This window comes from Cnephaeus nilssonii (assembly GCF_951640355.1).
Source record: "Cnephaeus nilssonii genome assembly, chromosome: X".
Taxonomy (NCBI): domain Eukaryota; kingdom Metazoa; phylum Chordata; class Mammalia; order Chiroptera; family Vespertilionidae; genus Cnephaeus; species Cnephaeus nilssonii.
Genome location: NC_137071.1, coordinates 4665069 through 4693032, shown reverse-complemented (window position 1 = coordinate 4693032; position 27964 = coordinate 4665069). Strand labels below are relative to the sequence as shown.

At 39.9% G+C, this 27964-nt stretch overlaps 1 protein-coding gene across 3 annotated transcripts; it reads left to right on the top strand.

The window, feature by feature from the left end:
• Nucleotides 1-254: 254 nt before the first annotated feature.
• ASB11 (ankyrin repeat and SOCS box containing 11) lies at nt 255-27964 on the top strand (the record flags this gene model as incomplete). Of its 3 annotated transcripts, none has more annotated exons than XM_079765460.1 (7): nt 255-450; nt 11700-11779; nt 15669-15776; nt 19301-19451; nt 22737-22871; nt 24651-24842; nt 27840-27964. In XM_079765460.1, the coding sequence occupies 7 exons, from the start codon at nt 270-272 to the stop codon at nt 27962-27964; spliced, it is 972 nt and encodes a 323-aa protein (XP_079621586.1). The 3 variants fall into 3 exon arrangements, with proteins under 3 accessions (XP_079621586.1, XP_079621587.1, XP_079621588.1); XM_079765461.1 differs by having other exon boundaries at nt 270-450; nt 15720-15776; XM_079765462.1 differs by lacking the exon at nt 255-450 and adding an exon at nt 1412-1529.

Here is a 27964-nt window from a genome sequence, read left to right as displayed (position 1 = left end):
TGAATCCTGTTAGCACTGAGGAATGCACGTCTAGAATTAACAGCTGTTTCTGGTTAGAAGGAAGCTTTTTTTTTTTTTTAGTTTGTTTAACCTTGCTGTGAATGTCAGAACATGAAGTCGCCAAATCACAGTTAGCTTAGAACCTACAAACTGAGTTCTCCGTGACAGGACACTGAGGGCCAGAAGGTTTAAAATAGATGTCATATGATACCAATTACAACTCAGTGAAATTTTGCAGTCCCGAGAACCTGTGCAGAGTATAAGCCAAAATGGAAGATGGTTCTCTTTTCTATGACTTTAAAAACATTTTTATTACTATGTTTGCTACTTTTCTTTTCTTCAAGCTTTTAATTAAAGTTTTTTTGGCTCTCCTAACCCATTTCTATGTCGTCAAAGGAAATAGAAAAGAAGCAGCTAGGATAGCTGAAGAAATCTATGGTGGAATACCAGGTAAAAAGACAGCGTTTGTTAAAAAGCTGATGCATGAGAATTCAGTCTTGAGTTGCAGTACACATTGTTTAAAAATCTCCCGGATAACTTATATATATATATAATATTTCTAGAAGGCAGATTTTATTTATACTTTGGCTTTGAGTGGGTCATTTAAAAAATATATATATTTTAGTATATATTATTTAAAGTTGCAAATGGTGTTGACTACACCAGTGGTGAAGGATTTTCAGCTTTAGTTTCTGCAAGTTAGTTCTTCAATTAAGAGTTACTACTTAAGAAGTAATTAAAGTAGTGGCTTTCTAGAAGTATTTTGAGAAACCTTATTTCTACTAACCTAAAGATTATTGTGTTTAATATTTTTAATCAAATTTTAACAATGCATTTTAACCTGAGTTTTCTCAGGAAATAGAATGACCAAGAAATTTGATTTAAAGCAGCAATGTGGCAAGCTGTGTTTATTTTGGTGCTGTCGTTTGCAATCCGAATTGATTAGCCACTTGTCACTATAAGGAAAAACATTTTACTAAACCCATTTTACTCAGTACCATGCAAAGCACTGCAAACAAAGGTTATTATATGAAATGCCTACATTCAGGTAAAACATTTTGAAGTCACCTGCTTTGTAGAACTTAGTGTCCTACAAAGAAATGATCCACCTTAATTGTAGTGAGACGCTACAAAAGTAAATGAATCAGATATCCTCATCACTGCCAGGATCCTCGCTCAATAGAGGAGTATTTATTCATAAACAGTTTGGAATTTCCCTATGTGTTTTTAGTGTTCATAGGGTTCCAGGATTACATCAGTCTTTATCCAGTATCCATTTCTATTTGCATCTAGGGTTCTCTTTCAAAATAGACCGACGCTTTGTGATTAGAATACACTAGATGACTTTGAAGACATTAGATAACAGCAGTCTTATCCAAGGAAATAAGACCTCCAAAGACGAAGCATCAGAATGCTTCAATTAACTGGGGAAAAGGAGAAGAATGTTGAAGTTTCAGGAAGTGTTAGAAGGCCCGGAGTGTGGAAAGAGGTTTCTTTTGGGGATTACATTTGCCACACATTTCAGGGAGGTATGTTGCTTAAACTCCCTTTAGTTTCAAGCTTAGTATGACCTGAAAAAGCTATTTTCTAATTTTATTTGTAAATTTGGGCGGGGGCTGTTTAAACGTTTCAGTAACACAGTTTTGATGTTCTCATAGATACATCCTCCTCATGGTGTAAATTAGTTAAAGTCCAACAAAGTCATTGTTGGTAAGAGCGTTAAAATGTTTTCTGTTGCTCGTGTGCATTATTTTTGTCGTTGTGACCCTTAATCAAGTACACTCTTAGAAGGGTTTTATAATAGTCAGAATCTATGTAAGTCTGGGGCCACAATGTAAACCTCTTTAATTGAGCTCATTTATTTTTTAGCTGAATAATATTTGTTCAAGGTCCTAGGATTATATTCATTTAATTTGTAAGTAGCATAGTGTTTAAAACTGTATTTTTCAGTTATCATTAACCAGAGGCAGCAGAGAGGAGAGTGCATGTTTGTTTATTTCTCAGTTTAATTTCCTTCATACATATATGAAGGAAACGTACTTATGCACATATATATATATGTGCGCGCGCACTTATGCACATAGTAGAGAGTACACCCAGATTTAGTAAAAGAAGGCTTTCTATAATAATACAGGTAGTAACATGCTAGAAACAGTGGTTTTGCAATATTCTAACAGTGTGTTTTCTGTTGACATTGTTAGCAGTCAGATGCTTGATACTTGAAAATCAAGAACAAAATTTTGTGCAAGGGTTCAACTCGAACCTGAAGTTGCCTTTTCTGTTCATTGGTCTAATGTTTGTTGGGAAAATATGTAACACTTAATTAGTAAGTTAGCTAATTAAATTAGCAAAGTCTGAGGAAGGTTACATTTTTTATTTCAATAGCATATTATGTTCTGTACATTATCATCTTTGCTGTCAAAAACAAGGAGGGAAGGAAAAAACTCAGCCAGGACACAGTTGAACCTGTCGTAGGTGCTGGCATTCTTTCCTTTGGAAACAGCACCTTGCATCATCTCACTTATTAAATATCTTCTTTTCCTTTGTAAAATCTTTTGGGGAAAGTTTTTTAAATTTCTTATTCTGGAATACATCATTCAATATGTCTTTATGGTTTAAGCTATTACATTTATAGATAACTCGTCAGGATTGAGTTAAGCTATGGTTGCTTATTTTATTTTTATTTTTTCAGGCTGCTTTGTGTAGTTTGTCATATATATATTTTGAAACATTGTCATTGGCCCTTGACATTATATTTAGAGCACCAGACAGGTCACTGGATCCCACCTTCACCCCATAGATTTTCCTCAGGTATTGTCTTTCTCCAGAGAGATGTGGCGTATGATTTTTCAACCTTTGCTAATTTGGCCAGAACTGAAGCTGTATTTATGTCCAGCAACTTGGTCATCAAAGTTGATAAAAATAAAGTATAGATACAGGTTGATAATGTGTTTTCATAATGCTTGGACCAGATAGGACTCAGGAGTTTGGGGGGATACTAGAAAGATTACATAGGGTGTATAGTGTACATTACATAGCATTCCCAGCTGGGCCTAGAGCTGCCTCCCATAGTCAAACATTTGATATTTCTATAGTGAACATATAAATATTCATACCACGTGAAAATACAAAGTTAAACATAAGTTGCTTAACCTGAGTCTTGGCCATGTTTTGCTGCCAAAGGAGTTTGAGTCAACCTTGGTGAAACATGGTTTTTAGAATTTGGGGGATTTTATAATGGTAGATAAGATATTATACAATTATTGTATTTTTTTAAAGGGCTGTTTTGAGCTAAAAGATTGATTCTATTCTAAGTGTTAATCTTAAAATTAGTTGTCCTTGTTCTAAATTAAAAGGACTGACCTTGATTTGATGGCCACGCCTCGGCCAAACTCATCAATCTGACTCCTTTTTCTCATTTTTCCCATTTGGAAAGGATTTTCCTGCATTTGGTACATTCTTACCTTATCTTCTATCTAGCTTTCTATTCTTGTTTCCTCAGCCTTGGCTCAACCATCATCTGAGTGATTACATATCACAGGTGCCTGCTGGCTTTCCCAAGTTGGGACAACCAGTCCTCAGTAGGGACTCTGCCTCCCCACCTGTTACCTAACTCAGCTCACCTGTTCCTAATAGGTTCAAAGGAAACTTCTTCCTAACACACTACAAAAAGGTGTTCATTGACTGTGGTTCACCTCCTGACCGGAGCTGAGTATAATTATATTATAACTAGTAGCCCTGCGCATGAATCTGTGCACCAGTAGTTCACCAGTAGCTCACTGCCACCCTCCAGTAGCTCTCCACCTGTTGTCCTGCCCTCCTGTAGTTACCTCCCTCCCTACCCCCGCCCCCCCCCCCTCATAGCTTGCTGCCCTGCCCCATCCTGTAGCTCTCCACCAGCCGCTTGTAGCTCGCTGCCCCACCCTCCTGCTGATCCGTGATCTGGTCATTACACGGTCGGTCATTACGCTTCACAGTGTAACGACCATTTGCATATTACATCTTTATTATATAGGATATCTTAGGTGTCTCAGGAAATTTGTTATATGTTTTTTTTTTATAATTACCTTTGTGTTGCTTAAAATATCATTAATTCCACTAGGCCCTTGCCTATATTTTGGTTCAAAATTGAAATTCCTTTACGATTTTCTTTCCTTTGATAAATGCTGCAGTAGAAGATATTACTTCATATGATTTTGGGACTTGACTAAAGGGAATAGAGATTGTTTCATGTGAACTAGATATTATAACCAGATGGATATATATATATATATATATATATATATATATATATATATATTTAAATATATATTTATTGATTTTTTACAGAGAGGAAGGGAGAGAGATAGAGAGTTAGGAACATCGATGAGAGAGAAACATTGATCAGCTGCCTCCTGCACACCCCCTACTGGGGATGTGCCCACAACCAAGGTACATGCCCTTGACTGGAATCGAACCTGGGACCCTTCAGTCCGCAGGCCGACGCTCTATCCACTGAGCCAAACCGGTTTCGGCCCAGATGGCTATATTTTTAAAAAAATAACAAGCCAGCCCTAGCTGGTTTGGCTCAGTGGATAGAGCGGCCTGCAGACTGAAGGGTCCCGGTTTCGATTCTGGTCAAGGGCATGTACCTTGGTTGCAGGCTCTATTCCAGGCTCCATTCAGGGCACATACAGGAGGAAACCAATCAAAGTGTCTCTCTCATGTCGATGTTTCTCTATCTCTCCCTTTCCTTTCCACTCTCTCTAGAAATCAATGGAAAGATATCTTTGAGTGAGGATTAACCTAACACACACACACACACACACACACACACCCAGTAATCGCAGGTACTTGTTGGAATTTTTGCAAAATAATAATTGATTTTTATCTCTAACACTTGAAACTCAGGCAACTGTTTTCCATCTGAACCAATTTTGTTATTGAAATTTATGGTTTTGAAAGTTGTCATGAAATTGTTATTCGGAGTCTTGGAAGTAGAGATATAAATCATATTCTGAGAAAAAGTCAAAGGGGGGAGTGAAAAAGTACTTGAACATTTTCCGTACGCCTCGTCGGGAACAAGTAAACATGTCTGTAGAGTAAACTATCCTCATAACATGCTTGCAGCCCTGTGATGCAGGCATTCTGCCAAATAAGTAAAAATAGACTATCTCAGAAAAGAGTGACTGATTCCTACTTAAGCATTCATTTATTTGGAGAGCTTGGTTGCATTTTTCCTGAAAGGAATGGAAAAACTCCCTAGCTGCCAAATAACTTTTATCCTGAATTTCTCACAATTAGCTCCAATTTGCAAAACAGGAATGATAAGAGTGAGAGACTGAGTGTTGGGAATAAGAGTAGAAAAGCAAGAGAGCCCACCTTGGCAGAGTTTTCTGGAAAAGGGTTTTGTGAGAAAACTCTTCAAGATCTGAGCAAGTGCTAGAGAACAATGAGATTGGAAAGGTGACTTTCTTGAGAGTGGTTTTGTTTCTAGTTTGGAAACAAAAATTATTTCTACATTTAAGGTGATATGATTGGTTTAATTCACATTATCTATAGAGAGAAGGTGGGTATTAGCAAAGCACTCCAGACAAGTCAATCTATCATGAGGACAGGCAGAATTTAAAAACCAGTGGTTCTTAAAACCAGAATAGGGTGTGTTCTGAAATCTCAAACTGGATTTTAGTCCTATTTCTCCCACTGACTAGAAGTGAAATCTCTTCATGGGGGGCAAGGGAGTTGTTGTGCATTTGCGGGTGTTTCAGTTCATGACACAGGCTCTTCCCTCCTCTCTTGAAAGCCAAGGGATGTGAGCTCCAGGAGAGAGCCTGGTATTTTACTCTCAAATTAGAAGTTTGCTTAGATAACTCACTGAGCTACCCCCTGTCCTATCCAATTAGGGGAATAGATTCGGAAAGCAGTGGTGAGTGAGAGAGAAACCCAAGACAACCTGCTATTCTTTCTTTCTTGGTGGCATGGGTGATGGCCCCACAGGCTTGCCACAACCTCAGAAGCATGGAGTGGGAGTAAAAGGCATCAGAGGATGTCGCATTGACGGTGGACTCTAGGAGAGGTGGTCAAATGCCAGTACACAGGAAGGGAGCCTGGGATTGTTGAGGCCCAGTGAGAAGGACCAGCCTGTTCTTTGTTAATTGGGAAGACATCTTCTCTGTCCCTCAGTTCTCCCCACTCCTAAGACACCAGATGAGCTGGCACCTAGAAGAACGAAGTGCGGACATACTTGAGAACAGGTTGATTTTCTACCTCTAGCTGCGGGGGCTGCAGAGAGGGCCGTACCCTGCCTGGAAGTTGGCAGAGGAGCAGCGTGCAGCTGGTCGTTTAAAAACTGGTCATTTTTATTTATTTTATTTTATTATTTTTTTTCAAACTGGTCATTTTTAAATCTCTGCATTGAAGTCTGATGTAAATACAGACAAGTGCACAAATCCTAAGCGAATAGTTGGACAGATTTTCACAAAGCAGACACAATCAGCTATACCACTTCCTGAGAGCAAGAACTTGCACATTATCAGCATGGTCCACACCAGGCCCTCTTCCAGTCAGCCCCTGCCCCGCCTCAGGTACTTTGCAATCCTTACACCCAAGGTGAGTTTGACCCTGTTGTGTACTTTATAGAAAGGAATCACATTGCACACGCTCTTTTGTGCCTGGCTTCCTTCACTCAGCGTTAGGTTTGTGAGAACTCTCTAGGTTGTGTGCACAGAGTGGGTCTTATGGGACTAATGAGTAACCAAGTCACTAGAAATAAGATGCAGATGTGGCAATGGTTCCTGCTTCCCGGGGAATGGGGACAACACCACAGCCCATTTGGAGGCAAGTTTTACAAATAAAGCCATTTCATGTTGATATCCTAAGTTAATAATAGTGAGTTACCACTTAAATCTTATTTTTATTTTTGAATCAAATACTTAGCGTACCTTTAGGTGACTTTGGTTGACTGGCTATTGTCAGAACAAAGGAATAACAAGCAGCTGTGGGTTTGCTTCTTTCATTGGTCAGGGTGCTGTGTTACCATCCAGGGGTGAAGAGTGTCCTCGAAACCCCAGTGTCAGTGTCCATTTCCAAGAGCAGTTAGGCTAGAGGGCAACGTGTAACATATATGATATATGCTTCATATTGATGATATGGAGATGTGTTAGAAGAAAACCAAGACTGACCAATTGAGGATGCATACATTATCTCATTCTCAGTTTATGCAAATTATAAGTAAACTAGAGGCCCAGTGCACAAAATTCGTGCACAAAGGGGGGTTGTCCCTCAGCCCAGCCTGTACCCTCTCCAATCTGGGATCCCTCGAGGGATGTCCGACTGCCCGTTAAATGGGCAGTCGGACATCCCTCTCACAATTCAGGACTGCTGGCTCCCAACTGCTTGCCTGCCTGCCTTCCTGATTGCCCCTAACCGCTTCTGCCTGCCAGCCTGATCACCCCCTAACCACTCTGCTGCCAGCCTGTTTGCCCCCAACTTCCCTCCTCTGCCGGCCTGGTTACCCCTAACTGCTCTCTCCTGTAGGGTTGATCACCTCCAACTGTCCTCCCTTGCAGGCCTGGTCCTTCTCAACTGCCCTCCCTTGCAGGCTGGGTGCCTCCCAACTGCCCTCTCCTGCTGGCCATCTTGTGGTAGCCATCTTGTGTCCACATGGGGGCAGGATCTTTGACCACATGGGGGCAGCTATATTGTGTGTTGCAGTGATGATCAATCTGCATAGTACTCTTTTATTAGATAGGATAGAGGCCTGGTACAGGGGTGGGGGCCAGCTGGTTTTCCCTGAAGGGCGTCCCGGATCAGGTAGGGGTTCCCTTGGGGTGTGGGGTGGCCTGAGCGAGGGGCCTGTGGTGGTTTGCAGGCCGGCCACGCCCCCTGGCAACCCAAGCGGAGGCCCTGGTATCTGGAATTTATTTTCCTTCTACAATTGAAACTTTGTGGCCTGGAGCGGAGCCAAGCCTGGGGCTCCCTCTGAGGCCGGTAGCCATTTGTGTTGGGGTTAAAATTGAAACTTTGTTGCCTTAAGCGGGTGGGCCTGGCCAGGGTGTGCAGAAAGCTTTGCTTCCCCTGTTGCCGGCGGCAACCCTGGCCTGCTCTCTCAAGCTCCATTCTGCCGCCATTTGTTTGAATTTGTTTACCTTCTATAATTGAAACTTTGTAGCTTGAGTGGAGGCTTAGGCCTGGCAATGGCAGGCGGAAAGCTTGGCTTCCTCTGTTACCTAGGAAACCTTGCTCTCTGTGGCTGTAGCCATCTTGGTTTTGGTTAATTTGCATACTTGCTCTGATGGGAGGGTCAGCGTGGCTTGTGGGCGTGGCTTGTGGGTGTGTTGGAGGTATGGTCAATTTGCATATTTGTCTATTATTAGATAGGATGTCCAAGAGATTTAAAAATACTCCACTCACTAACTTTTTTATGTTGTTAATCCTTACCTGATTTTTTCCCCCATTAATTTTTAGAGATAGTGGAAGGGAAGGAGGGAGGGGGAGAGAGAGGAAGAGAGATAAACATCAATGTGATAGAGACACATCAATTGGTTGACTCACGCATGTACCCCCACCAGGATGGGGATTGAACCAACCCAGGTCGTTCCCTTGACCAGGAATCAAACCCAAGACCCTTCAGTTCAGGCCGATGCTCTAACCACTGAGCACACAAGCCAGGGCCACTCATGAACTTTTAATTAACTCAGGAACAAGTGGAGATGCAAACAATTGTATCTGGTTTTTTTTCAAAGTAGATTTTAAATACGATTTTTTATTGATTGTTAGAGAGAGAGGGAGATGGGAAGGGAGAGAGAGAGAGAGAGAAAAAAAAAAAAAAACATCGACCAGCTGCCTCATGCGTGCCCCCTACTGGGGATCAAGTCTGCAACTTGGGCATGTGCCCTGACTGGGAATCGAACCCCGATCTCCTGGGTCAATGCTCAACCACTGAGCCACACCTGCTGGGCTATTTTTTTGTTTTGTTTTTTATAAAAGCATTACACATATCTAGAGTATGGAAACACTAGTGATTTTATTTATATGTAACACACACACACACACACACACACACACACACACACACTTTTTTGTTTTGAAACTAATTTCAAAATGACAGAAAAGTTACGAGTGGTACAAAGAATTCCCACTTCACCCGGAGACACCACTGATGTTTTTCCAACTGTCCTAATGTCCCTGATAATAAAAAGCTCTAATCCAGGTACACACTCATGTTGCCTTTTGATGTTGCGTCTCATTAGCCTCCTTCACTTTGTAACAGTCTGTCAGTCCCTCTTTGGACTGGTTACAGGCCAGTTATTTTGTAGAATGTCCCTCAGTTTGAGTTGGTTCACAGTGTTCCTATTAGATTTGGGTTATGCGTTTTGAGCAGGAATATCACAGAGCCATGATGTGTTCTTTCCATTGCATTCCTGCCATGGTACATGATGTTGCTCATTGTGTTTCATCAGATGGCACACGGCCAATTTATTTCCATCATTTCTGATGTTAACTTCAATCCCCTAGGTCAGTGGTCGGCAAACTCATTAGTCAACAGAGCCAAATATCAACAGTACAACGATTGAAATTTCTTTTGAGAGCCAAATTTTTTAAACTTAAACTTCTTCTAATGCCACTTCTTCAAAATAGACTCGCCCAGGCCGTGGTATTTTGTGGAAGAGCCACACTCAAGGGGCCAAAGAGCCGCATGTGGCTCGCGAGCCACAGTTTGCCGACCGTGGCCCTAGGTAAAGTGCTTTCCACAATTTTGTTTCACTGTAAAATTACCTCTGTTCCTTTTATAACTGGTAATTATTTTATGGGGAGATAATTTGGGGAAGATTCTATTATTCTACATTTCTGAGTTGGAATTTTACTCTAAGAAAGAACTTTCTTGCAATTTATATAATATATTTATATAATAAATTATATAATAATTGATATAATAAATTAATAATGAGGACTTATAGATTCCTATTTTATTAATAGGAATTAAATTATTATTTAATCTCTTAGTATCACTGAGTATCACTATTTATTTTGATGTTCATATCGTTCCATATTTGGCTAATGGAAGCCACTTCAAGCCAGCTTCTGTGTCTTTTTGACTTATCCCATTATTAATTGAGCACTTCCATACTTTCTGGGAAGGTATTTGAGGCCCATCTTACAATTTTCCTGGTCCAGCCCTGGAATCAGCCATTTCTCCAAGGAGCCCTATAACATACATCTATTAAACACATACATATAATACACACACACACACACACACACACACACACACACACACACACAGTCACATTTTCATACCAATTACTACAATTTCAATCCAACCCTGTAGAGTTCATTCTAGCTTTTCCCCTATTTCTACCCTAAAGGGTTAAAGAAGATAAAAACTGAGTTTCAAGCTAAGAAGAGAGCTTACTGAACTGTTTATAGCCCCGATTCTCATCAATTGAAAAAGTTTACTTTGTCTCTGAGGCCTCAAATTCACATTCATTCCATCTTTGGTGGGATTGTTTTTGCCAAGGTTGCAGATATGCGAAACCAGAATTCTTTTATTTTCTTTTTTAAAAATTTTTCTTTATTGATTAAGGTATTACATAAGTGTTCTTATCCCCTCATTGCACCCCCCCCCCACCATCAGGATCACCTAGGAAAGGTTGATAAGATGGACCCTTTTTGTTAAATCCAAATTTTTATTATCTGCTATTCAGTGCTTGAAGAGCACAATTATAATTTGAAGAATGCCCAAATTTTGCAAACCAGAATAGGTTTTCTTCTGAAACAGATGATCGATTGCCCTTTGGCATGTTTAATAGAGGGTTACATCTTAAATGCCCACGTAAGCTGGTTAGTCTTGTGTGCTGACTAACAATAACAAGAGAAATATGTTTCTAAGGCAGTTCTGAAGCTGTTCCCTAGAGCACCGTCTTACCATATGTACTTTATTAGTAAATTGTTTTGAGCATCTACCATCATGGGTATATATTATTGGCCTACTGAGAGACGAGAGCACTTGCTAAATACTAGACTACTATGCCCTCATTTTATAGATCAGGAAATTGAGGCTCAAATAATTTTAGTAACTTGCCCATTTTGGCAGAGAAAGTGGTCAAGGTAGAACTTTAACCCAGGCAGTGTGGCTCCACTAGCCCCATGCTTAGCCATTACCGTCAACTGCCCCCAACAAAGCTGTTTAGGGAAAAACTTATGTCATCTGAAAAAGGACAGTCTGCATTATGATGATAGATATGCTTCACTACCAAAGTGAAACAGGGACAATTACCTAAGGAATTTAGAACAAGACCATTTCCCCTGACCCACTAGAATCTCCTTCATGGTACACAATAAGCTGTTGAGACTTTAGAGTAGAGGTACGGGTGAGAGGCAGGGGAAAGATGAAACTGGGGAAGCTCATTGTCCAGCTTGGCCCTTCAATTTGCTTTATTTAAAACTATTGATTCAAGCACTAGACTACATCTGTTGATTGTTAAAACTGCCCCCCCCAACAAAAGCCAGAGAGAGTTTGTGCTCTTCCCCCGCACCCACCAACAAACTAATGGACTATACACTCAGTGGCTTGTCAAGAAAGTGACAGACAAGAGAGCCTGCTGCTTGGTGCAAGCTGTCCTCCTCTTCCTCCAAACCTCCTTTCACAGTGGGTGGGCAGCATGAATGAGCTGCAGGAAGACTCCAGACCTTGACACTGAGTTTGATTTGTGTTTCAGACTGCTGGGCTGATCGATCCCCGCTTCATGAAGCTGCAGCCCAGGGGCGCTTACTGGCCCTTAAAACGTTAATTGCACAGGTAAGTAAAGTGAAGACTGGATCCTTTGTGCTTATGCTATAAGCAAGCATCCTTCTTTATCAGCTTTGCCTGTAGCAGAGGACTTGCTTGCTGGGTATCAGCACAGCCATTTCAGGGGTATGTATCCTCTTACAGCTCACCATTTGTTCCTCCTGCCTCTCGATTCCTGGGAAACTGGCTCATTTTCTGCCCAGTTCCATCCTTCCCCTTCTGGGCCTTCTTCTTATCTCATAGGAAGGTTCCCTGTGAAGCTGATGGGGGATGCCCTCAAATTTATCTTGCACTAACTCACCTTAAATTCTCCCATGTGCCTTAGTAGCAGCAGCCCTGAAGTTGCATTAGTCAGCTACTGCTGTGTACCAAATTACCTCAAAACATAGGAGCTGGAAACAACAGACACTTAGATTCTCACAGTTTCTGTTGGCCAAGGAGCAGCTTAGCTGGATGGTTCTGGCTCTGAGCCTTTCGCAGGCTGTGAAGTTTCAGCCAGGGCTGCAGTTATCTCATAGCTCAACCAGGGAAGGATCTGTTTCCAACCTCATGTGGTTGCTGGTCAGCTTCAATTCCTTGCCACGTGGGCCTCTCCATGGGATGCCTGCATGATGAGGTGGCAGCTGGCATCCCTCGGAGAGAGCACGAGAGTGTCTAAGAAGGAGGTCCAATGTGAAGTCTCATTACTTCTTCCATATTCTCTTCATTGGATGTGAGTCAGTAAATCCAGCCCACACTCAAGGGATAATGCAAGTGAGCCAGTACTAGAATCAGGGATCACTGGGAGCCATCTTAGAGGCTGCCCACCCCAGCAATACACCACTATTTCAAGAGCAAACATCAAAATAGATGGACAATCGTGTACATCTTCTCCTTTGGGAAGAATTATTAAAGTCTTAGTTATTAAGGCTACTTTATTTATGACTGTATCCCTTGAACAATGAATAGTGGCCTTGTAAATATTTGCGAAATGAGTGAAAGTGTGTACGCTCCATTTGCTTTGTTAGTTTTAGCATCTGTGTGTGTACAGAGGAGGCCAGTCATTTAATCTTTTTTCCACATTCTAGCTAACACCAAATCTGGCTTCCTTACCATTTTGAATTTAAACAGCTGGGCACACTGCTCTGTATTTGTGTGTGTGTGTGTGTGTGTGTGTGTGTGTGTGTGTGTACGCGTGTGCCTTTTTTTCTTTCCTTTATGAGTTGTGTCAGTTCTTAATAAAGTAGAGGCAAAAAGCAAACTGCCAGTAATTATCAAATAGGCTTTATACTTTATTTTATCCCTTGCTTATTTATTTTTAAGCACTTTACATTTGATTTGATTTGATTATTTTTAATATGTATTATATTCACATAGTACAAAAATTAAAATGATATAAGAAAGGTTTACAGTAAAAAAGTTTTACATCTACCTTTTCTCTCTCAGGCTCCCACTTTAATACTTTTATTAGTATTGTTAATAAACTTATTTTTGGAATTATTTATTTATTTATTTATTTTTGTTAATCCTCACCTGAGGATATTTTTTCCATTGATTTTTTTTTTAGAGAGAGAATGGAAGGGAGGGGTAGAGACAGACAGAGAGAGAAACATTGATGTGAGAGAGGCACATCAATTAATTGTCTCCTGCACATGCCCTGACTGGGGCAGGGAATCAAGCCTGCAACCAAGGTATGTGCTCTTGACCGGAATCAAACCCAAGACCCTTCAGTCCAAGGGCCCACACTCTAACTGCTGAGCCAAACTGGCTAGCGCTGGAATGATTTTTAAGAAGCATTGCAAAGATAGTACAGCAAGTTCCCAAATACCCTTCCCTCAACTTTCCCTAGTGTTAACATCTTACATAGCCGTGGTACTGTAGTCAAAAATAAGAAATCAACATCGATCCAATGCCATCAGCTAAACTACAGACTAATTGGATTAACACCAGTTTTCCCCATTAGTGTATATTTTCTCTTCCAGGAGCCAATCCAGCATCCCATGTTGCATTGAGCATGTCTTTATTTTTAACTATACTTCATAAGCATGTTGGTTTCTACAGGGTGCTGAAACATGTTAGGGAGCATTCTTCATAGAGAATTCAATTTTTCCTCAGTACACATCACTGTCTTGCTTTTATTCCCTAGCCAAAATGTATTACTCAATTTTATTTTACATTAAGATAGTGTGGTGACTGTAAGACATTCAACTAAGAATCAGGAGCTCCTCATATTCACGCCACTGCCACTGCCAGCTGGGGAGTCTCAAGTCTCGCTAATAATTTCAACTTTCTGCTTCTCCAATTTCTCATGCACAGTGAAGGTGATTCACTCTCAGTATTCTTTCAGGCCTGCTCAGCATGGCATTTCTACAATTTCAGGGATTTTGAGTTTGCACTGATCAGTTTGTTTGTTTTCATCTAGCACATAGCTGCCACCTTGTGGACTAGCCTGTTTTTCTTTTCTTGAAAACATATAATATGGGAAAAGGAAAAGAGACTTTTAAAATTGTATTCGATACTCAACTTGAAATCTATAGCACAGCTGTGGAGTAATGATATTATATTCAGGACATGAAAATGGGCAGAACTAAGGAGGCATAGAAAACCCCTAAGATGAAGGGATAGGCAATATTGGAAAGGGACAGGCAGCACCATGGAGGTCTGTCAAGAGGTGGTGAGTACTTCACTTGGGGTTTTGGGTTCAGGGTCATGCACCAGGGTTGGGAAGCTTTCAGCAGGTCAATTACAAGGCAGAGGATCAAAAACAACTCAGCTGGGAAGTATCAGCCAGGGACCTAATTCTTTTCACATATAGAAAGCGGTAATCCTGGGTGGGGGATGGCAAGGGCCAAGTTAAAATCAGGGCATGAAGTCAGAGTTGGACAGCAGCTGGCTGATCCTGTCCTCTGTCACCTGGACTCCAAGACGAATAAGGTGAGCATGGCAGTATGGAAGGGTTTGTGTGCTAGGACTGGGCAGAGTTGCTGGGAGCTGAGTGAGGAGATGGGATAGGCCCCCAACCCTGGTACTGCAGACTTCCGGACTCAGTGGAGTTGTGGCATATGATTCCTGGAAGCACCATCAACTTTACTTTCTACTCTTAAGCAGGGGGTCATCTTTCTGTTCCCAATCCGATTACAGTACTGTATTTTCTCTTCCTTATCATTTCCTTAATAACATTTTCTTTTCTCTAGCTTACTTTATCGTAAGAATACAGGATATAATACATATAACACACAAAGTATGTGTTAATCAACTATGTTATCAGTTAGGCTTCCGGCCAACAATAGGCTATTAGTAGTTAAGTTTTGGGGGAGTCAAGTTATAGACAGATTTTTGACTGCATGGGGGTTGGGGTCCTTACTTGCTGCATTGTTTAAGGGTCAACATCTCTCTCTCTCTCTCTCTCTCTCTCTCTCTCTCTCTCTCTCTCTCTCTCTCCCTCTCCCTCTCCCTCTCCCTCTCCCTCTCCCTCTCCCTCTCCCTCTCCCTCTCCCTCTCTCCCTCTCTTTTTGCCTCCCTAGCTTGAAATTTTTTATGCTTCAAGTCTTAGTTAAATACTACCACATATGTGAAGGTTTCTTTTACTCTCCAAGCCAGATTCAAGGATATGCCCTGTGCTCCCGATTGAAATATGAACATGCATCCCATATAGCAATATATTGCTGCTTCCCCCCCCCCCATTTCTGTTTCCCCACTAGGCTCTTGGGGGAGAGAGATCTGTGTCATAAATAGAATGCTGAATTAGCATTTGGTAAATAAATGAATTCAAGGCCCCCAATGCCATATTTAGATTCTTTGGCCATGGCCTCTTCTCCTTCCTATATGATCCCCATAGGCCAATAAAAACATGTCCAACAACACTGCTTTCATTGCTATTGCTAATGCAACCATTAACCCACTTCTCTCCAAATTTTAGGGTGTCAATGTGAACCTCGTGACAATTAACCGGGTTTCTTCCCTCCATGAGGCGTGCCTTGGAGGGCACGTTGCCTGTGCTAAAGCCTTATTGGAAAATGGTGCAAAGGTGCGTAACGCTCCCACCTCGCAGGTCTGTCTACACAAGTGCAGGCACTACTGTCTGAGACATGACTTACCAGACTGCTTACCTGCTGTGGGTATGCAGGTCTGGCCCCATCTTTATCTATATTTCTGCATGGTCAACAAGACACCGCTGCTTGATACTCTCTTCAGCCTCTATGTCCATGTGTGAACATTCAGATGAGGTAATTCATAGGAATCTCAAAATTGTTATGTTGCCTTTTAAAAATAAACTAAAGTAATTTGAAAACTGATCTTGGAAAATTTATTGTAAAACACTAGAAAGAACATATTTTAAAAGAACAACAAAGAAACCCACCTTTAATTCAAAACCCTAAACCAACAACTACTTTTTGAGCAAAATTATTAAACTGAATGAGCTTTTACTAAATAGTACAATGAAAAAACCACAAAATTAACATTATCTTATTTTTAATTATATAGTTAAACAATATTTTTCTATTATAGTTGACATTTAATATTATTTTATATTAGTTTCAGGTGTACGCATAGTGGTTAGACATTTATATAATTTATGAAGTGATCCCCTTGTTATGCACAGTGCTAAGGTCCCACAAAACCTCACTGTATTGTTCTTGGATTCCCAAAGAAATAATCCAGAGGACTGGCTGTGAAAGATATGGGTTTATTAGGACTTACTTGCCACCAGTGGTTGAACCAATAAATTCCATCCGGCCTGCGGATGGGCTGCACAGAAGCAGGGGTGCGGTAGGGAGGTGGGGGCAAAGGAACTATTGTTTCATCACCACCCCGTACAGAAACCAGAGAAAAATAGGGCATGCGGGGGGGGGGGGGGGATGTTTTTTCATGCAAGCTGTGTGAGATAAAAACTGCTAGTTGTTTTCTTGACTGAGGAGCTGGCTAGGTTCCCAAGGTCTCACAGTCTGCTTACTGATGGCCTTCACTTTGTTTCCCACAGGATGGGAGGGAGAGTTGGAGCATGAGAAGGGGCCCATGTTCCCATTTACCATACACCCCTGACTTTATCTTATTTTTAAATTCTTTTTTTTTCAAGGAGTGACTCAGGTGCTGTACGTAATTAGATACCAGAATAGAATTATAAAATAAAACCTTTTGAAAATCTCAATGACATTTAGTTGCCATATACTGTTTTCCTGATTATTTTATTTTTAAATTAAGTCCTTGCATTCTTTGTTTCATGAGCTGTAATGTTTTAAGCGCTTAACGAAGATTTCTTTAGATTTTATATGGAAGTTGGGTTTCTACATTAGAACTGAATATCAGAGTTTTCTGTAGGCAAAGTGACTTTCCTGATGCCATAGTGGTTGTGTATTTCCATTAGGTAGTGTTTCCTTAAGGTACTCTTAGTCAACTCTCATGTAATGGCTAGGGCAAGGTTGGGGGCAGGCCATTTCCTTTCAAGTTGAATGACTGGAGTCACAGGCAGATTGTGGGTGGGAAATATCAGACAACACTGGGCCATAGAGAAGTATTTGCTGGTAAAATTCTGGGAGGTTCTGTGGGGACAAAGAAAAGAGTAGGACATGGTCCCTGGCCTTTGGCAATATTATGAGGAAACAGCCAATAAATATTATTTAACATTTAAATCAGAATGACAGATGGAATAAGAGAAAGTTGGTCAATCAGTAGAAAATTCCTCAAAATTATGAGTCCCATGGGTACCTCAAACTCAGTGCATCTGCAACTGTGCTTACCATATTCTTCCTTTTGGGACTGGTTCCTCCTCTTGGATTCTTAGCCTCAGAGACCAGATGAAACATCTTCCTTGTTTCCCAAGCCCCAAACTGGGAATCATCCTATTTATTCTATCTCCTCATTTAATTAATCACAACATCCTGCTAGTTTACTTCCTAAATATTTCCCAAGTCTATGCTCTCCTTTTTCCTGTTCCTATAGTGATCTAAAGCATTTATGTTGTATCAAAATGATCACTTTTTGTGTTTGTCTTCTCTTGTAGAATTCAACCTATTCAACAAGAGGCAATTTTCTTATCTTTGTTTCTAAAAACATTGACACCTAATATATGCTCAATAAATATTTGCTAACCTGAACTGAAAGAGAAACTTATAGGAAATCTAGTTAGTAAACTTCCTGGACTCAGGAAGAGGATAATACTTAGTAAAAAGTATTTCTACTGATCAAATCAGTTCTATCAAATATTTATTAGGAAAAATGTAAATAGATTAGAAATCCCTAGAATGTATAAAGTATTTTAACTGATCAAATCAGTTCTATCAAATATTTATTAGTAAAAAGTATTTTAACTGATCAAATCAGTTCTATCAAATATTTATTAGGAAAAATGTAAATAGGTTAGAAATCCCTAGAATGTATAAATTAACACACATGTTTTCCTGTCCTTGCCTGTCTCTGCCATCTTAGCATCTCATTTCTAATTTAATGGGGTTATCCTGGCTCTGTGGAAAAATACTTTTTGTTTCTGAAACAAGGAAATTTAGGATCCTGATTATCACAAGCATATATGCTTAGTTGTTGAGGCGATATGATTTAACATCAAGCCCTTATTGTCCTGCATTTCAATCCTATCAGAGCTTCCCCACCAGAGTGCCTTGTTCCCTTGATATTCTTTCCAATCTATTGCTAATACTCAAAGATGTCTCCCAGCCATGCTCATTCCCAGGTGCCTCCCACATCCCTAGTAGGCACTGGAGATGGTTGTAAACACCATGTTAATGGATATTTTCTTTGTGCCATTGGCTTGGTCATGATCTCTTTAGGAGTCACTGCTGGCATATGTAATTTGTATGGATTATGGTAGTCCAGGAAGGTAATTTGTGGCAAGAAAGACAGAGTGTGGGGAGTTGCTAAGGATATTTTTTTGCAAGCACAGATTTTGAGACCTTAAACTAGTTGATTTCTCTAGTACTTTTGGTTTCTGTCATGTTTGTTCATGATTGAGAGGGAAGTCAGCTCCATATTAATGAAAAGTGGAAATAATTATTGTTTATTAAATGTTTACTGGGCACCAGGCAATGTTCCAAGTGTTTAACATAGAGTAGTTCAATCTGCCCAATAACCTCAAAAGGTACATTCTTTTATGATCCCTATTTTACATGTAAGGAAACCTAGGCACAGAAAGTTAGTATCCCAACCAAGATCTCTGAATAGAGAGAGAGAGAGAGAGAGAGAGAGAGAGAGAGAGAGAGAGAGCTGTGATTTGAACCAAGCTAATGGTTCCATAGGCCATGTTTTTAACCACCATACAGGACTGCTCCTCAATGATTAGGAGGCTCCTAAGAATCTCTGGAATACCCACAAATGTATTTTAAAAGCTTTGTCCCATTTTTCCCCATTTGGGATATTATTTATAGAGGTGAGAGTTGATAGGCTACAAGTGCCTAAATAACATAATACTGTAATGATGTAGAGTTCCCTCACTCATTCACCAGCATGGGCAGTTTCTCCAGGTAGATATATAGGAATGCAACTTGGAGATGGTGACAAAGAAATAGCAAATCCTCTGGGTCTCTCTTTGTCCATCATTAGGTCAATGCAGTGACGGTTCATGGAGCCACACCCCTTTTCAGTGCTTGCTGTAGTGGCAGTGCTGCATGTGTCAACTTGCTGCTGGAGTTCGGAGCCAAGGCCCAGCTAGAAGTGCACCTGGCTTCCCCCATCCATGAGGCAGTAAAGAGAGGTAAATGAGACATCACATTACACATAAAACATTGGTGGACTTGATCCAGTCTACATGAATCATTGGTAAGGATCACCTAGATCATTACCAGTATACTATGTATAGCTTAGAAATCCTGCAGCAGTAATTTCAATTGGCCTAAATCTTCATGAAATACCACCGGGGCATGAAGCAGCTCTTCTTATAACCTGGGAATGGCTTTGTGTCTCAGATGTCCTATTTCCCGAGCACAGTCTCTTGACAACCTTTCTTGAGGCTCTTTGCTGGTGTTTGGTGGCAACTGGTACAGTCAAGACTGCAGAGGTGACTTCCATGAGTCATACTGTGGTTATGTCTCTGTCCTTACTAGAAAAGAATAGCTCATCCCCCAAGCCCATAAAATATCAACCACTAACATAAAATAAATTATGAAAGTGTCTGAAAGCTAAGGCTGATAGTTTCTCTAATGGAAGATTAAACGTAATTGTCCACAAAAGGCAATACACTCTAGATGAGCTAATGACTTTAAGGTCCTTAATTACTGAAAAATAGTTGCAAAATTAAAAAGCATGACTTTGGAATCCTCGAAGTTGATTCTAGAATCCTGTTTCCTCATTACTTTTGAAATGAGGGGAAAGAATAAAATTAAGGAATTTAAAAGTTTTATGCATAGATTAAACATGAACAAGAAGATGCCATTGAAAGGCCAAGGTCATTTGTCAAATGTCACACTTATAGAGCAACATTTCTGTTACCCAGTGATGGAATTATTCTCTTATATTGAGATCAGAAATAAAATGGATACATAGAAGCACGCAACAGATTGAGGAATCTCAGAGGGAAGGTGGGGGAGGAAAGAGATTAACCAAAGACTTTATATGCATATTGGCATAGCCTATGAACACAGACAATAATGCCTTAAAGGCACGTGGAGTGGGTGGAAGTGGGGAGGAGGGGTCAATTGGGGGGGAAAGGGGAACATCTGTAATACTTTTAATAATAAAGATACATTTTTTAAAATAAAAAGATAGTGTAAAATTAAAAAAATACAATGGAGAAATTAGAACACTGTAGAACAGTGACCTTTGCTGGTATAATTTGGGGTGAAAGTCTTTCTTTCAAAAGACAATAGTGAAATATTTGCGCCAATTAATTAAACATGTCACTTGGGAATTCTTTTGGAGTGGATTACTTTAAATGATACAAAAGACCCAATGTCCATTGCAGGGTTATTTACAATAGCCAAGATTTGGAAGCCTCCAAGTGTCCATCAGTAGATGAGTGGATTAAAAAACATCGATATATTTACACAATGGAGTACTATTGTGCTGTAGAAAAGAAGGAAATATTACCCTTTGAGATAGCATGGATGGACATGGAGATCATTATGCTAAGTGAAATAGAGAAAGACAAGTACCATATGATTTCACTCATGTGAAATTTAATGTACAAACTGAAGTACCAAGCAATATGGATACAGACTCATAGATAGAGAGCAGGCAGACAGCTGTCAGGGGTGGGCTGGGTTGGGGAGGTGGAGTGATTGAGTAAAAAAAAAAACAAGAGAAAAATCTCATAGACACGAATAACAATGTGGTGATTGCTGGGGGTAGGGGGATAGAGGGAGGTTGAGGAGGGTATAAGGGGGAGTAAATGGTGATGGACAGAGACTTGACTTGTTGTGGTTGGCACACAATACAGTGTACAGATGGTGTGTTGTGGAATTGTGCACCTGAAACCCGTATAATTTTGTTAACCAGTGTCACCCCAGTAAATTCAACAAAAGACCCAAATCTCAGTGTATCTATGGTTTTGATGTCCTATATATATTTAATAAACAGTTATTTATTAATAACTGATGATGGCCCTTTCACAAACTTTAAGTAAGTTCTTTAAGTTGTAGGGAAATAGTCTATTTTGGAAATGATATAAAAGTCTTTAAAACTTTTAAATATTGATTTGAAGTAAAAATTAATCTATTATTTGCATTTCATCTAAACATTTAAAAATAGATTACTATTGGGAATGATTTGAATTACTTAAATAATTCTGCAGTGCTTAAATGGTTACATATGTTGTGTTTGGTATCTATGTCTCTACATATTTTTTCCTGTATCATAAAAGCATGTTAGGGACCAATGTCCACAGAATGGAAGGAAGAATAGCAAGTTCACTATTTTAGATATTGTTACAGTAGTGATAATCATTTTACTTTTATGTACTTTATTCATTTTTTAAAACTTCCTGAGAATACTTAAATTTAATACCAACTAGGATCAGTTTCTTCTGCAAAAAAAGGATAGAATTATTCAATAATATGTATTAGATATCCTGTATTTACCAGCCAGGTTTAGGTACTGATTAGATATTATTTATAGATTCTTAACAGCTTTAAACCTCTATGAACAAGCTTGGTCAGTCTGGGACAATACTTTGACATATTGATGTTATCATCCAGGCATAATATTTACTTATGTGAACAAGTAAACAGTTTGAATCCACAGAATCCTTATCTGTACATTTTTAATGCATATTTATACATAACTCAGAATTTGTGATAAATCAAGCAGGTTTGAGGTGAAATTTACTTTTATGTTATCTGTAAAGAAAAGCTTGGTTCAGTTAATCAGCAATGATAAAAAAAAATTTAAAGGAAACGTTTAAATCTTCACAGAGAAAAAACATTCGCTCCTGAAAAAATCATTCATATGCTGCAAATTAACCATGTTTATCAGTTCATTGGGCAAACTCTCTTAGGAGAGTACTTGTACAAAGTTCTTGCTAGTCATTGAATTTGGAAGTACATTTAAATTAATTCTCATAGGTATCTTCCAGGTTAACCAAAATAAGGAGCTTTTACTACATGGTGCAATCATACCCAACCTTGCATGCATGGGTGAAGAAGTGAATGAGAGATTTGTAATGGAGAGGGATCAGGGCTTGGCCTTGGATTTGAGCCCTGGCTTTTCAGGGTAATAATAGGATGAGTCATTTATCCCTCTGGATCTTGTAGCCTCTATTTGTAAACTGCTGGCTTCATTCCAGAGGATTTCAGCTCTGCTCCTTGGTTTAGTTGGACCTACCTCAAAGGCTGCAAAGAGGAATTAAATGGGGGAAACATAGGCATGCTTCCCTTTCTAATAGTTTAGTTTTGGAGGTTTCTAAGATCTTAAAAAATTTTTTTCTGCTTAAAGAAATCTGTTATTTCTAAAGCCCATTCCAGATAAACAATCCTTTAATTCTGTGGATAGTCAATATATGTATATATTTTTTTACTTGAGTTAGGTTTATCTTATATTCCACCAGGTCACAGAGAGTGCATGGAGATTCTGCTGGCGAATAACGTGAATATTGATCAGGAAGTGCCTCAGCTTGGAACTCCCCTGTATGTGGCCTGCACCCACCAAAGGGTAGATTGTGTGAAGAAACTTCTAGAATTAGGTAACTTCCAGAAATCTTGTCATGAAAAGAACCTATTACACTTGTTGGTTTCCCATGGACTTCCAAGACAAAGTTCTTGTCAGACTGGACAAAATCTGGCAGCATTTGATGTTTGCATGCTTAAAACAGAACTTCTCCAGAGAATGAGTATCTGTGTTCTTTAGTTCTGCTTCCTGGGATATTCATTCTGTTTAATTGGTATGGGTCTCCTTGGTGGTCTCAAGAGAGAACAAGAGTCTTTTCCCCATTTAAGTCCCAGGGGGAAAAGCAATTGTATTTCATTGGCTCTTTTTGAGTCACATACCCTTGTCTGAACCAATCATGACAACATTTATTGGCTTAGCCCTAGATTTCAGTCTACACTGCAGTTGTTGGGCTTCATTTGTAACACGTGAACTAGGAATCACGAGGATGGTTCCCCAGGGGAAATCTAAGTGTGGTTACCATGAAGATTCTGGATAGTAAAAACAACAGACATTTGCCATAGACTACTTATGATCAATCCTGCTTATTTAGTGATTTGTAAAAAATATGTTTTTATTGATTTTTTTTAGAGAGAGAAGAAGGGGGAGGGAAGGAGGAAGGAGAGAGAGAGAGAGAGAGAGAGAGAGAGAGAGAGAGAGAGAGAGAGAGAGAGAGATTGAGAGAGAAACATCAATCAGTTGCCTCCTGTATGCACCCTGATCTGGGATCAAACCTGCAACCTGGGCATGTGCTCTGACCAGGAATCAAACTGGTGACCTTTCTGTGCACAGGATGATGCTTAACCAACTGAGCCACACACCATCCTGGGCTAGTAATGATTTTTTAATTCTTACCGAAGAATATGTTTATTTATTTTAGAGGGAGAGAGAGAGAGAAAGGGAGAAAGAGAGAAACATTGATAGATCAGTTGCCTTCCCTTTGCACCCCGACTGGCGATCAAACCCCCAACCTTTTGGTGTACTGGATGATGCTCCAACCAACTGAGCCACCTGACTGAGGCAGTAATATTTTTAAATCTAAAAGGCATGTGCAGAAACTGAGAGTCTAGGGAAAAGTAAAATGTCTTGAAACTATTATTTGTTTAAAGATTTCCCAAACTTAGCCATTGACACAAAGGTGGAAATTGTAGTAAGAGCCTTTAAATAAGAATTTTTCTCCCCAAGATTTTTCGTGTTTTCTTTTTATCTGCCATCATATACTACTCCCAATGGTAGTTCAGAAATATTAATTGTGAATTCTGAACAATATAATTATTAGATAAACTTAGCTTTGTTCTCTGCCAAAAAGAAAATAATTACATGTAAAAGGAGCTTCAAATATTTAATTTTGTATGCCACAAAGTTCATATGGGAGAGCAAGTAAAGTATTTTAAATGACTAAAAATTTTTTTATTCGCTTTTATCATCAAAATATTTTAAAATACATTTTATTGATTTCAGGGAGGGAGAAAGAGATAGCGACATCAATGATGAGAGAGAATCATTGATCGGCTGCCTCCTACACACCCCCTACTGGGAATCAAGCCACAACCTGGGCACTGGGAATTTAACCATGACCTCCTAGTTCATAGGTTGACATTCAACCACTGAGCCACACTGGCTGGGCTCTTCAAAATATTTTGAAACAGTCTTAATAGGCATTGCTGAGGTTCTAGGCTTATGTCACATTTTCAAATATTTGTCAAACTGTCATGGCATTTAAGATGGCTTTATCTATACAGCTACTATATTTTAGGCTCATTGTGTTTCTACATTTAACATTTATTGTTGAATCGTGGCCATCTGCTTTGTTAAGGAGCCAGCGTTGACCATGGCCAATGGCTGGACACCCCTCTCCATGCTGCAGCGAAGCAGTCCAGTGTGGAAGTCATCCACCTGCTGATAGACTATGGGGCTAACCTGAAGTGCAGAAATGCTCAGGGAAAAAGTGCACTTGATCTGGCGGCCCCGAAAAGCAGAGTGGAGCAGGCGCTCCTGCTCTGGGAAGGTAAGGAATGGCTGGGTGTCCATTTCTCTTCCTTAAGTGCATCTGCTCTCTCTCCTTTCTATCTCATCTCTAGGCTTTCTTACATTTTCCCTCTTCTTTTTTTAATTGGATGTGACATGTAGGAGGTGGAAAGTCCTAGCATCACTGAGGTGGGATTTTATATGCTGTATGTATTCACTTATAACCAAAGGGCATTTGCATACAACTGATATATTGTTTTGTATTTTTCATAGCGAGAGAGAGAGAGAGAGAGAGAGAGAGAGAGAGAGAGAGAGAGAAGAGAGAGAAGAGAGAGAGAAGAGAGAGAAACATTGATCTGTTGCCTTCCATCTATATGTTCCCTGACCGGGATGTAACCTACAACCCAGGTATGTGCCCTGACTGGGAATCAAGGCAGATACCTTTCAGTGCACTGGAGGATGCTCCAACCAACTGAGCCACTCTGGCCAGGCTAAAGACATCTTTATTGATAGAGTCAGGTTACAAAGTAATGGGATGTTACAAATGCCCCTGTATAACTAGTATTCCAGCGCAAAGCTCATTCATCCTACTCAACCATATTTTGGACTCTCATTAGTTTACTTGCCCTTAGAACTCACAGCTGCTCAATGTCATAGGCATGATGACTTCATGAGACTCCATGAGACAAAGGTTCAGGTTATAATGGGGTCTTAATGAGTTGGGTCCTTTCTCCTGATCTTCTATTGAGCTGGGATCCTTGTGAAAATGGGGGGTCCTCCAAGTGTGAGTCAGGACACATGCAGCACCACCTTCTGGGAAGCTAAAGCCAGACAATACAGGAGGACCCTTAGTTCCAGGCCCCCGCATATCTCCTGATACTGCATCTGTGATCATATAGGCTGGGCTTCCTGCTGACATCCTCTTGGCTGTTTTCCCTTGCTCTGAAGTTCTGTCTCAGGGTCTTGCATGCCCAGTGCTTCTATTTGCATTTTCTCTACAGCTCATATCCATTAGCACATGTGGTACATGAATAAAGCAAATTCCCTTTAGACCACATGCCTCATTTCTAACTTGCCTCTGGTTAGCCTCATTCTTTTTTTTAATTATTATTGTTCAAAGTATTACGTATGTCTCCTTTTTCCCTATCCACCCCTCCCTGGCCACTCCCACCCCCCAGAACAAGCCCCCACTGGCCCAGTGTCCCTGTCCATTGGTTATTCTAATATACATGCATACAAGTCCTTTGGTTGATCTCTTACCCCGCCCCCCTGCAGCCCCCCTGCCTTCCCTCTGAGGTTGGATGGTCTGTTCGGTGATTCTTTGTCTCTGAATCTATTTTTGTTCATCAGTTTATGTTGATCACTCCGACTGGCTTATTTCGCTTAGCATAATGCTCTCCAGTTCCATCCATGCTGTTGCAAATGGTAAAAGTTCCTTCTTTTTTACAGCAGCGTAGTATTCCATTGTGTAGATGTACCACAGTTTTTTAATCCACTCATCTGCTGCTGGGCACTTAGGCTGTTTCCAAATCTTAGCTATTGTAAATTGTGCTGCTATGAATATAGGAGTGCATATATCCTTTCTGATTGGTGTTTCTGATTTCTTGGGATATATTCCTAGAAGTGGGATTACTGGGTCAAATGGGAGTTCCATTTTTAACTTTTTGAGGAAAGTTCATACTGTTTTCCACAGTGGCTGCACCAGTCTGCATTCCCACCAGCAGTGCATGAGGGTTCCTTTTTCTCCACATCATCACCAGCACTTGTTTGTTGATTTGTTGATGATAGCCATTCTGACAGGTGTGAGGTAATACCTCATTGTTGTTTTAATTTGCATCTCTCTGATGATTAGTGACTTTGAGCATTTTTTTCATATGTCTTTTGGCCATCAGTATGTCCTCTTTAGAAAACTTTCTATATATGTCCTTCGCCCATTTTTTTCATTGGATTGTTTATCTTCCTTTTGTTAAGTTATATGAACTCTTTGTAAATTTTGGAGATTAAACCCTTATTGGAATAATATTGGCAAATATGTTTCCCCATGCAGTGGGTTTCTTGTTGTTTTGTTGATAGTTCCTTTTGCTGGGCAGGGATCTTTTTTTATTCCAGATGAATTTTTGGAGTTTGTTCTAGGTCTTTGAAATATGCCATTGGTGTTTTAATGGGGATTTCATTGAATCTATAAATTGTTTTGGGTAGTATTAACATTTTAATTTTGTTGATTCTACCAATCCATGAACATGGTATATTCTTCCATTTGTTTATGTCTTCCTCTATCTCTTTTTTCAGTGTCTGTAGTTTTCTGAGTACAGGTCTTTTACCTCCTTAGTTAAGTTTATTCCTAGGTATCTTATTTTATTTTTTTGTTGCAATAGTAAAGGGATTGTGTTTTTTTGTTTGTTTGTTTGTTTGTTTGTTTTTTAGTTTCTCTTTCTGTGAGTTCATTATTGGTGTAGAAAAAAGCCATAGGTTTCTGGGTGTTAATTTTGTATCATGCTACATTGCCAAATTCATCTATTAAGTCTAGTAGTTTTTTGATGGAGTCTTTAGGGTTTTCTATGTACAATATCATGTCATCTGCGAATAATGACAATTTTACTTCTTCTTTTCCAATTTGGATGTCTTTCATTTCTTCTTCTTGTCTGATTGCTAAGGCTAGCACTTCCAAATACTATGTCCAACAGGAGTGGTGAAAGTGGGCATCCCTGTCTTTTTCCTGTTCTTATGGGAAATGGTTTTAGTTTTTGCCCATTGAGTATGATGGCTGTTGGTTTGTCATATTAGTTAGCCTTGTTCTTAAATATCAGTAATGTAATTACCACTGGAGGTTCAACTTAAAGAAACATGACCACATCTAAGGGAAAAAACAGAATCCTGGGTGTATTGAGTGTTTGCACCTCACTTTTTAATTCTTATGCAGATACAGCTTCTCTTAATCTTTTAGAAAGTTTCAGCCTCTTCCAGTCTTCTGGTCTCCCCTTCACTCAACCCTGGCCATGCTAGCACGAAGTTCACACCATGTTAATTTCTTCCTTAGGCCCACCTGCTCTTTCCCAGCTCTGTCGCCTGTGTATCCGAAAGTGCTTGGGTCGAGCGTGTCATCAAAGCATCCACAAGCTACATCTACCGGAGCCACTGCAAAGATTCCTCCTCTACCAGTAG